Source organism: Acomys minous, assembly GCF_964271855.1.
Source record: "Acomys minous genome assembly, chromosome: 11".
Classification (NCBI taxonomy): domain Eukaryota; kingdom Metazoa; phylum Chordata; class Mammalia; order Rodentia; family Muridae; genus Acomys; species Acomys minous.
In genome coordinates, this window is record NC_140492.1 from 44356584 (window position 1) to 44368606 (window position 12023).

Sequence of the window (12023 nt, forward strand, 5' to 3'; positions counted from 1 at the left end):
TGGAAAATGTAGAGTATAAAATGTGTTTGGTGTGTTCAAATGGATCTAAGTGCATGTTTTGAATACCAGTTGCCACTGACGGCCAGTTCATGCTGATACTATTAACAGGCAGTCCAGTTTAACTGAGGCCAGTTCAGACTGGTGTTTAGTCATACATTTGAAGTCAAAGTGCTCTGTCCATCCTCTCAAAGTTCCATACTTTGTGAGAGATAAGTGGGGAGTGCACATGTTCTCATTCCTCTCCATGTTAGTACTAAATAGCTAATACATCCCAGCGTAATACCCAAGGTGCTAACTAGAGAGTCAGCCTTCTCTTTGGACCACAAGGGAGGTTTCCACTTACACCACTTTTCTCCTTATTAGGATCCAGTAGATTCAACCTGATGTACTGATCCGTGTACTTTAAAGACAAGAGAACTTTAATCTGAGAAATACATGTTTCTGTGAATGATTAGGGGGTTATTTTATATATATATATATATTTTTTTTTTTTTTTTTTTTTTTTACTGTAAGTCTAGGTATAGAAAGATAACATATTGAAGGGTAGATGGCTTTCGATAACATTCCGGATGATTCTGTAAACTTGATTTTTACTCATCATTGAGTTAAAGCAAAGACCACTTATGTGCTAATATGTAACACAGATGGTCTCATCCTGTTTCCACCTGAAACTTCATGATTGCAGTCCATTACTGTTCACATTACTATAAGCATTCTGGTCTTCTGAACTCCCACTAGAATTACCCATTAAACTCCTTTCACCATTCTAGAGTTTTTGTTGTCAAATATTTCCAGATCCTTTCTATAACCAGTTTCAAAGACCTGAAAACCATATGGTCAGATTTGATCATCAGTGACCCCACTACTGGATCCTAGCTTTCTGTGTTTGTTTTATAGTCATTATGATGAAATATGTAACAAAAGCAACTTAAGGGAGGGAGATTATCTTTGGCCCACTGTTTTAGAGGGGTCCATCTATTATGGCAGGAAGATTGTGGCACAGCAGAGTAGTTAACTTCATGATGCACTAAGAAGCAGAAGAAGGGGAAGGCCCTTAATTATTCTCAAGGAATTATTGGTAATATGGCAATAGTGATTCTCAAAGGGAGCTCAATGTAGACTCAGTACCCACCACTTATTTGTTATTTTAAAACAGTGAAAATTTCAAAGTTAAATATAAATTTGTGTAGAGTTTTATATATGTGTTCATATGTAAGTGGATCTTACATATATAAGTATATGTAAAAAAAAAATAAGGCAAACAGAAATCCAGCTTCAACATTATTCAACAGTTGGCAGTCTTATTTTATATTGTCTCCTTGTCCCTGAACATTATAAAGCACACTTGAGGCGTCATATAATTTCATCCATATACTTCAGTATATCTACTAAAAGATGAGGAATTCTTACTGTGTGTCCTCACAACATCCTTATCTTACCTGAGAAAACTGTCAGTTGTACATAGTGTTACTACTTGCTATCTAGCTAGAATTTATATTTTCTTAGTTGTCTCACAATAGCTTTTCTTACATGGAAGGCATACAGTGTCTGCTCCCTAGTAGTTAAGAATCAAATGTTCACCATTCATATTTTACTTTAAGATCATTACTTAGATATGTTATTGTTCTTTTGTCACTTTATCATTGTGTTACTGCTTTATGGTCATGTTAGGCCTAGCACACTATAGATGCTCCCTAAGCCTGGCCCCGTCTATACTCAAACTAACAAGCCAAGCTTTCTCTCCAACTAACTATTGCTAAGACCCCTTTGGAACTACAGCCACAACCATAAGAGACCTCTGTGGGGGAGTATGTCTTCTATGAGCCCTCCTTCATTCTACTATCTTTGAAGCTAAAGAGAAAGTTCTGATTTCAACAAATGGCACCTTTCGTTTTAGTATATGATTAAGAAAGCTAAATTTTCTATGGATAATTTTGAGGATTTTTATAAATGAAATATCTGAGTATTGTCTGTCAACATGGACAGCACTCACTTCACTGAGACCTTTGAGGTTTCTCTACATAAACCTTTCAGAATCCTATATTATGCCTCTATATTATTTCATCTGACAGAGAATCTTGACCACTTTATCCAGCCCTCTTGTCTTATGGTCTAAGAATTGGGCATTCAAAGTTAACCCACTAGGCTCTTCCATTCTATCTCACTTTCTTTCAGTTCTTCAAATTTTCATAGAATTAAGTAGTATTATGAGCACATTGCTTCTAATATACTTTGTATCTGAATTTCAAAATGGTGCTTTACCCTCTTCATAGCTCTATAACTTTTTAGCATTTCCCAAATAAGTCTTTAAGCATGTGCAGGGTTTTGTTTTATTTCATTTTGTTTTGTTCTGTATTGTTTTCCTCTTTTATGTTAGATACAGCAGTTCTTGGGAAGACCTCTTGTGAAAGAATCTTTCTTTAGACCTATACTTACTGTTCCTCAAATGCCAGCAGTTTGCCCTGGAGTAATCTCTGCAGCTGTACAACCTAGACCACCCCTGGTAGGTGTTAACTAGTCCTTTATAAGTATAATGGGATTCCTGAATAAATACTTTATCTTCATCCGTTTGGTAGGATAATGTTGGTAATGCTGGCAGTGATGATACTTAAATGATAATTGAGTGAACACTTGCTTTTACCGAATACTAGCTTAGTTTTGAAATACAAAGACAGACATTTTTATACTACTCAGTCCTTCCAATTGCAGTTTTACTTGTGTAACAAAGATACAGGGTAGACAGATATTTTTATTCTTGACATGGCTATTTTGTAGAAAAGCAAAGAAGCCAAGTCACAGTGAACTCAATTAAGCTTCTAAGCTTACATAGACACCCAGGGGTTTCAGCTGTATCTGCAACAAATAGCATAAGTGACTTTAGCTTGGAATAAAACCCTAAAGTTCTCAATCTTCCTAGTTGTCGATAGTCAGATAAGTTTTATTTAAACCTGAAGAAGGAATAAAGACATTTAAAGTTGCTAGAATTATTGTTTGTCATCTTGATTAAAGTTTAAGGAGAGAGAGACGTGGGGGGAGAAAGTTTTCCAAAAGAATGATGTCAGACATAATTAGTGAATATTTCTCTAATCCTTACTTTTCCATAAAGGTACTTGGGCAGTTTAAAAACTCTGTGTGTGTGTGTGTGTGTGTGTGTGTGTGTGTGTGTGTGTGTGGTGTGTGTGTGTGTTTTCATTTTTAATTTGTTCACTTTGCATCTTGATTGTAGCGCCCTCCCTTGTACACTCCCGGTCCTACCCTCCCTTCCTCATCATTGCTAGTGCAGACCCTGGGGTCATCTAAAACTCAGTTCCAACCTGGGTGCTCTCCTGTATCATCAGCGCTCCTTCCCTCTGCAGTGCTAGGCACATACCCTCAGCATTCCCAACTTTCTGTTCTCTGTCACCTCCCCTGGACTCCAGGATGTCCCTGCCTCCTGAGCCCCTCTACTTTGGGCTTTGGTGCCCCCGGTAGGTGGCAGGGAGGGAGCCCAGCTCCAGTCCAGCCCACAGGTCACTGTAGTCTTGTTCACCTGCTTGCAGAGTCAGAAACTTGATACTCCATGCTTGGAAGGAGAATTTCAGACTAATTTCCCTTGTGAACATTGACACTAAAATACTCAATAAAATACTTGCAAACTGAATCCAATAACATCCACCATGACTAAGTAGGCTTCCTCCCAGGCATGCAGTGGGAAATCCATCATATAAAGAAACTGAAAGGAAAAAACCATATGATCATCTCCTTAGATGCTGAAAAAGCATTTGACAGAATCCAACACCCATTCATGTTAAGAGTCTTGGAGAGATCAGGGATACAAGACACATACCTAAAAGGTAGTAAAGGCAGTAGTATACAGCAAGCATATAGCCAACATAAAACTAAATGGAGAGAAACTTAAATCACGTCCACTGAAATGAGGGACAAAGCAAGGTTGTATACTCTCTCCCTACCTCTTCAATATAGAACTTGAAGTTCTACCTAGAGCAATAAGACAACTAAAGGAGATCAAGGGAAGATGTCAAACTTTCACTGTTGGCAGATGATATGATTGATAGTATACATCAGTGACCCCAAAAATTCTACCAAGGAACTCCTACAGCTGATAAACACCTTCAGCGAAGTGAATGGATAAAAAAAAAAACTGAAAAACTTCAGTAGCCCTCCTTTATACAAAAGACTCATAGGCTAAGAAAGAAATTAGGGAAATAACAACCTTCACAGTATCCACAAAAAGCATAAAAGTATCTTGGTGTAACTCTATCCAAACAAGTAAAAACTAGTATATAGTTCTTGTGTATCTTACTGATGTACAAGAATTTTTTTGAAATATATAGTTAACAGACCAATTTATGTCTATGCCAACTGTCTATAAAATATTTGTATGTAAGTGTCAACATCTTAAATGTTTTATCTTTTATCACCACATTAACCATGTTGTTTATGCAGTTTGCCTACTGTTATTCTCTAATGACTGGCATGGAATTTTATAGAAAGCATTGAAATCTCTTTACCCCCTAATAAGATTACCTTCAGGTTCCTGGGGAATGCTAGAGACTCAGGCAGATCTTGCTTGATTCCAATCACCGATAGTTGTTGCTCACTTTTCGTGCTGACCCATAGAGATTAGGTAAATCTCATCATGATCTAATTGCCTTAGTGGCCTAAATGGCACTCTAAAGATTATCTCACTGATACTAGCTCATTTAATCTTAATGTTAAAGGACTGCCATTAAAAACACAAAAATGTTGTTGGTCTCATAACTCTTTCAGATGTATTGTTGTACCTCCCACACTGTCATTGTGATATTTTTGAGACACAGAGCAAAAACACTTTTATTACAATATCATATCAATGTACAGTTTAAAATTTTGTCTTTGTTATTTTTTCTAATTATAAAAGTATTTTAATAGTTGTAAAAATATAGATAATAATGAAATATACACATTTGGAAAGTAAATTACTTTGTGGTTTTATCCCTAGGAAAAATTACCATTTACAGATTATTGTGTAACCCACAGATGCTTTTGTGTGTTCAAATACATGCACTTTTTACAAATTTTAATACTAAAGGAGTCACACCATAAATGCTGTATTATTTTGAAAAACCTAAATATATTCCTTGGTGTCTCCAATGCCCAGACATACACATCTGTTTGCAGGAACTTAATTGATTTGCTATAATTTATTCTGTCCCTTGTTGGCAGACTTTAGGTAGTTTTCAATTTTCCACTATTATTTTTTAAATTCAATAATAAATACTCTACCTGTGCTTCTTTATGTGCTTGTAATTACTGGGCAAACACCTGTTTTAAAGTAAGTTAAAATAGGTAATAGAAAGTTAGAAATATTGTATTTTATTAAGAAAAAAACTGAAAGAAGAGAAGGTAGGTATCAATATGACTCTTCTTTCTGCTTTTTCTCTGAGGCATCAAAGTGATATGTTGGCATGCAGTGTTACCTACCTACTGAAGCTGATGGTTATAACTCTCTACCCGTTTCAGATGCCTGGTATAACCTGGGCTATGCCAACACCTATAGGTGACACTGTGTCACCTAGTGCAAGTTTGTGCAGTGAACCTCTCATGATAAACTGGGAGAGAATTACAGACAGGCTGAAAACCGCTTTTCCACAACAGACAAGGTACCTTAATTTTTCTTTAATGGTTACACATTGTACTTTACAGTTTCCATAGCCATAACTGTAGAATTGGAACATCTCACACACCTACACAATACAAATATCTCCTTACTGTGGTCTTAGTAAAATAAAATTGACTAAGAAAATATAGTGCTCAACAGAAATGCTAAACATTTTTACATTTTATTACTACTTTAATAACAAGGCACAAAAGTATAGTTTCAGTTAATTGTATTCTAAGCCCCAACATCAGGTTTTAGTTTCTCTTTTTTTTTTCTTCCATTTTCTTGAGATTCTTATGATTTCTTTGTGAGTGGACACTTTTCAATATAACAAATCATGATTTTTCTGGCTTTCATTATCTGACTTTAACATAAATTCTAAACTCTGCACTCTATATATGTAAAAATAAGTCTAGTTTTCCTTTGTATTTTCATTTGAAAACATCATCCCTTGTTGCTATCAAATTAAATTACGGTTTTAATAAGTTTCATAATTATAAATTGAAAAATTATAGTTATAAATAGATAATTAGAAGATGAATAAATCAGGAACCAAAGGAAAGAAAAAAGTCTCAATTCTTTTTCTTTTTCTTTTTTCCAATTCTTTGTCTAGCAGAAGTACAGGTAGCAGTAGAGGATTGAAAAGGGAAATGCTGATGAAAATACTTGGAAGTTAGTTATTATATTATGTAGTAAAAGTATCTTTTGCTTCCTTTTCTATTTATTTTTTGTCTTTGAGTTTTATGAAAGTAAAACATTTAAATATAATAAAGTTGAGAAAACAATAGCTATAGTTATTTGTTATTATAGTTATTTTAAAATATCATTAAAAATTAAATACTACATTCCTGAGTGAAATTTTAGATACAGAGTTCTCAATATATAAATAAATCAATTCAGTTTTCACATAATTAGTTCTCATAAACATCGTTAACTTTCTCTGGTAAACACATTAACTAGCACTTCTGGATACAATTAGCAGTTTTTATTTTGGCTTTAGATAAATGCAGATAACATCTTTAGATTCAAAACTACAGAATTTAGTCTGTATGCTGACTGTCTCCTGACTAGAATTTTATATTTCATTTTTGAGGGCACATCCTTAAAGCACTAGGAAAAACCTACTCTATTATTGATCTCTTCCAGAAAGGAGCTTACAGACTTCTTACAACAATTAAAGGATTCTCATGGGAAGTCGGTATCTCGACTGACATTTGATGAAATTGTTTACAAGATTTCTCAAATGATTGAGCCCAAGAAACCTGAGGTAAAACAAACAAATAAATAACAGCAAACTTTAATTATGTATTTTCGTCTCTATAATAGCTTCATAACAGGTTAAGAGAATCAAGAATAAACAACTTAATCATAGGACATCAGTGGTTAACAGTAAATAGTTCTGCAAATTCAACTTGACAAGTGACATGGATGTGTTTTTTATCAGACCAGAATAAACCTTACCCCTTTCAGATTCTAAAGCCTGCTTTGAGCTACTCTGGATGCACATTTTGTTTTGTTTCTCATTTTCTGGAAATACTTACTTAAAAGAACTCTTTTTACGTAGCTCTAAGAAACATTGCCAACATTTTATTTGGAGATGTATCATGAATATTGTTTATCCTTTTGGTAATGTTTGCTACAACCTATTTTATCCAGTTCTGTCTGTTGATACTGTTTTAGGATAACTCTTAAAAGTAAATATTATTTTTAGAGTGAAGGAAAATCTGCGCCAGATGGTAACAGTGCCTCACCCAGCCACACTTCATCACAGCCCAATGATCCCCAGGCCCCCACAGCAGCACAAGGTTCTGCCACATTGGAAGGAGCCAAAGATTTGGTGAGACAGAACTTGTTGACTGTGAACACAATTCAATCTGAGAGGAAAGATGAGCCTAAATTTTATCCTGAATATTTTTCCTCTAGGATAATGAAGAGGAAGAAGAGGAGCCTTGCGTAATCTGTCATGACAATTTGTCTCCAGAAAACCTTTCAGCTTTGCCTTGTGCTCACAAATTCCACTCTCAGGTAAATATTTAAGCTTGTCCTATTAACACTTTACCATTAATCAGCTAAGTAAGATTACTACCTTACTTAAAAGGTACATCAGCATCCAGTGCCATTTCACAGTCCCCCGGGCATAGCTACACCTCACTCTGGGTGCCATACAGAGACGTTTATATCTTTCACTGTATGCACTCATGGTTGTACTACTGTTTTTCAGGAGGACAGCCTGGAGATGTAAATGGTATACAGTATACACTTCCCTTGAACAAAACTAGGAGAAATGTTGATTGACTTAGCAATTGAGTGACAAGACTAGCAACAAAGAAGTGCCACTTTTCCCCGACTTGCTGTAAATTCTACAGTGTCTATTGTCCATCTGTAATAATGGCCCTTCTCATTTTAAAGCAGAAGACTTTTATCCGTAATTTCTCTCACCTCTTGTGTTTGCCTGTGAAGGTTCTGAGGCTTGAGTGTTAATGTTAGAGAAGAGTAAGGCTTGCATATCTTCTGTGTTCTTCATATTTCTATGGATTAACTCCTGGTACTACTGCTGTGTAACTGCTACTGGTGTACAATGTATGGTCCAAGTCCTTTGGTAATTTGACAAAAAAAAAAAAAGATAATCTTAGACTAGCAATGTTTTCTGGGGGGAGTGAACAATTGGGAAATTTTTAAAAATGTGTTTTAAGGATAGAATTTGTGGCACCTGATTTTAAAAAGCGATTTGTGTTCTCTGCTTTGGTCTGAGGAGGTATAAGAAATGGCCAATCCCAAAAGGTCTCCAGGATGACACTTAGCCATCCAACTTTCTCACTTGAAATTTTAATGTGTGATGATTTTAAAAAGGAAAAAGGAGGGGAAAGAGAAACTTTAATAGAAGTCATTTGCAATTGTGCAATGAACTAGAAGTCCATGATTCACTCAGTTTACTCTGTAGAGTTAGTTATTAGGTCTCAAAATAGAGTCTGTTCTCAATCCTCTTATCTGATTTGGCTCTCCATTATTCCAACATCAGAAATATCTGGTTTTAGAGTCAATATTTAGAGTCAAAACATAATACTTCATAATTCAAGATTACAATCATTGTCACCATAGAAAACAATCTGGAAAGACTTTCCATCCAGGGAGTCAGGTAGTTTCACCTTTAGAGACCCACAAGTATATTACTGACGTTCATATGCTTAGTTGTGATTTGTTTAATAATATAAATGAAAAGAATATATAAATAAAATTAACCGAAAGGAGAATATGGTAAGCTTTCCCACTGTCTTTGTCAGGAAGAACTACTAGTCATTTATAGAATAGGGTGAGACCAAAATTTGAGTCAAATAGGCTGGCTTAAACATACTCTGCATTTACCAGTTATGTTCCTGAGCAAACCAGAGAGGGTGCCATAATTGTAGCAGATGACTTGGCTTTTAGATCCACCAGAAGACATGTTGGTTGGTAGCTATGATGTATAGAGTGGTAACTGCCTCTGCTAGGCTAAATTTGAAAGTCTGACTTGAATCATTTTGCTCCTTAGTGCATTAGACCATGGTTGATGCAACAGGGGACATGCCCCACCTGCAGACTCCATGTTTTGCTACCAGAAGAATCCCCTGGCCACCCCAACGGGCAGTTACCCAAGATCTGAGACAAGGCAGGTAGCTATACCTAAGATCAGTTTTAGACACTGAAATTTAGTTCTGCTTTTTACTGAGCTAATTGTATGAATAGTATTATGCAGCAGTATGCGCTTTGACCAGCTAATCACACCAGAGCTGAGCTAAAGAGATTGAGATAGATCTAAAGTACATGTAAATTAAATGGAAGGGACTTAAAGAAGATGGGATTTTGATAGCTGCATTTCATTGCTCTTCGTAAGATTTTCCATCTGTAAACACAAGACCTGTAAATATGAATATTAATATATTTCTTAGAATGTCCTGTCTTTTATTCCTTCTTATTGTATTGTCCTTTACTTTCTCTCACATATGGTAAATGTTACTGTCCTGAAATAAATTCAAGAGAACAAATAGAAAAGTAGGAAATTTTTAGTTTAGTAGATTTTAGTTTTCTTTTAACTTTGAAAGCTTGGTGTTAAAATATAATTATTATAAGTTATATTTCTATCTCCCCTATTCTTTTCTATCTTCTGAAATAGCTACCCTTGGTGAGATTATGAACTCTTTGACACTGGTAATCATACAATGGTTTATAGTAGCTTGTGACAGATGATCGTTAAGTTTCAGACAGAGCAGATATAGTCGGCCAAATTATTGTGGAAACTTCCACAATAATTACATTGTAGAAACAGTAACTAAGGTTTGTCTTTCCTCCAAGATCTAGTTCTTAAAATGACACCACAAGTTGCCTATATTCCCAATAATTAGCAAAATAAATACAGAATGAAGTTAGAATTTAAGTCAAGAGGTAGTAAAAGGGGTAGATGGTTAATGGAGATCTTACATTCCTTTGTGAACTTACTTGTTGGCTCTTAATCATGTGCATTTTGGGGGTATTTTCTTTTTCCTCCTTAAAGGTGTCTACTTTTATGTACTTATTCTGAGGAAGAGAGGAAGCCATTTATATGTACTTGCTGCTGCTTGTGACAAAGTTGATATTCACTAGCCCAATTGCCTATCTAAAGCTTGTCACTGAGCATTTCAATTCTTAGACAACAAAGCCTATTTTTAAAATAGTGTAAGTTCTATAAGTATTGTACATGCCTATACCTTCAAACTTAAAGTAAACCATCGGTACTTTGTGAGACATGTATTTCTTGGCTCATATTCCCAGTCTCAATCTCATTAATTTTAGGGGGAAAGTTTTTTGACTCAACAATTATTTTTTCCTGTATATTTCAGTGTAAATGTATTTTCAAGCTACTGTGAATCTCTATTTAAAAATCCAATGCCTGTAATTGTATGGTAAAGTTTTTTTTTATCTTGAAAATAAACTGGAAAATGTGAAGAAAAATATTTTTAAGATTTCAACATTTGAGTGGGTGAGATTACTCACAGGTAAAGGTGCTTCTTGCAAAGGCTGATGACCTGAGTTCTATCACTGAGACCTGCCCAGTGCAGAGAAAGAACAACTATTCCGCAGCTGTCCTCTGACCTCCACAGGTACACTGTGGCTTGTGTGCGCACAGCATGCACCACACGGAGGTTCATGAAAGAGAAGGAAGGAAAGAAAAAGAAAGAGTGGCAAGAAAAAGAGAAAGAATTTTTAAATTTTCTATTTGTCTATATATAAAGCACCAATGTTGTGTTGGAATTGCAGAATTTAGAACTTAATGGAACATTTAATTATCTTATTGTGGTTATCTAGCAAGTTACTTTGTAAGATTTAGTTCATGCTTACAATTTGTTTCTTAGTTCATGTTTATAATTGTAATTTCATTTGTATGTGGAAAATAAAAAGTATTTCTGAATTGAAAATATTTTTCTATCTATTCATCTTAAATGTATCCAAAACTACTTTAATTTTGTATTTCAAATGTCTGTTTCTGTGGAGTTGTACTTAAATTTTTCTTCTGTTTTGAAGAAATAATAGGAAAATATATAAGTTGTCAGTAATCCCATCTTGGGATATACCAAGAATGTCTGGGATTCTTAGAATTATAGACACTTTGGACACTTAGTGCTTTCCTCATCTGCCTCTTCTGTTTTGCAGGTGAGTCTTTTCCAAAGTCATGTGGCTACATAGTAAAAACTCCTCCTGGTACTGGTGGGTCCTAATGCTGTGTCACACGTCACCCTTACAAGTTCATGTACTAGAGTAATAGTGATGATGACCTCTTGTTCTTGGCTTCAAGTAAGGGGCCAGAACACTTAACACAATCACTGGTATACAGTGAGAATGGAAGATAGTACCCAAAAACGTCATGTCTAGTTCTGCAGATACTGATATTAGTGGATCTATAAAGTTGGTAATACACATTTGTGTTCACTGCCATACTTTCTTTTGAGCAATGGTTTTACCATGCTCAGAAAATTAGTTAATGACCAGCGAGCTCCTGGCACGGCAATATTTGTATCAGAAATATTTTGATGGCTCAGTAAGTAAGAGTGCTGACTGCCCAAGCATAAGGACCTCATTTCAAATCCTGACACCCACATATAAAAAGTCTGGTGGTGCCTTTGCCTACTCTAACCAGACAATGGAAACAAAAGGATCCTGGGAACTTGCTGATCACCCAGTCTACCCAAAATGTCAAGCTTATGTTCAACAAGAGATACTATTTCAAGGGAATAAGGTGGAAGGAACAGGAGACCTAAAGCCACCTTCTGGCTCTGTGTATGCACACACACACACACACACACACACACACACAACTTTTAAAACAAAATATTCTGAAAGTATCCAGGAATATACTACAGCTCCTACTGGA

At 35.4% G+C, this 12023-nt stretch overlaps 1 protein-coding gene across 7 annotated transcripts in view; it reads left to right on the forward strand.

Annotated features, from left to right (window-relative positions):
• Positions 1–11070, forward strand: part of DZIP3 (DAZ interacting zinc finger protein 3) — a 61205-nt gene extending 50135 nt beyond the window's left edge. For 5 of the 7 annotated variants that reach the window (XM_084802244.1, XM_084802243.1, XM_084802242.1 and 2 more), the window contains 6 exons: positions 2378–2503; positions 5503–5642; positions 6788–6908; positions 7353–7478; positions 7565–7666; positions 9171–11070. In XM_084802244.1, the coding sequence (XP_084658370.1) occupies positions 2378–2503; positions 5503–5642; positions 6788–6908; positions 7353–7478; positions 7565–7666; positions 9171–9281 (726 nt within the window). In that variant the 3' untranslated portion in view covers positions 9282–11070. Of the gene's footprint in view, positions 1–2377; positions 2504–5502; positions 5643–6787; positions 6909–7352; positions 7479–7564; positions 7667–7862 lie in introns of all 7 variants that reach the window. The other 2 variants (XM_084802245.1, XM_084802246.1) reach the window with 2 other exon arrangements.
• The last annotated feature ends 953 nt before the right edge of the window (positions 11071–12023 follow it).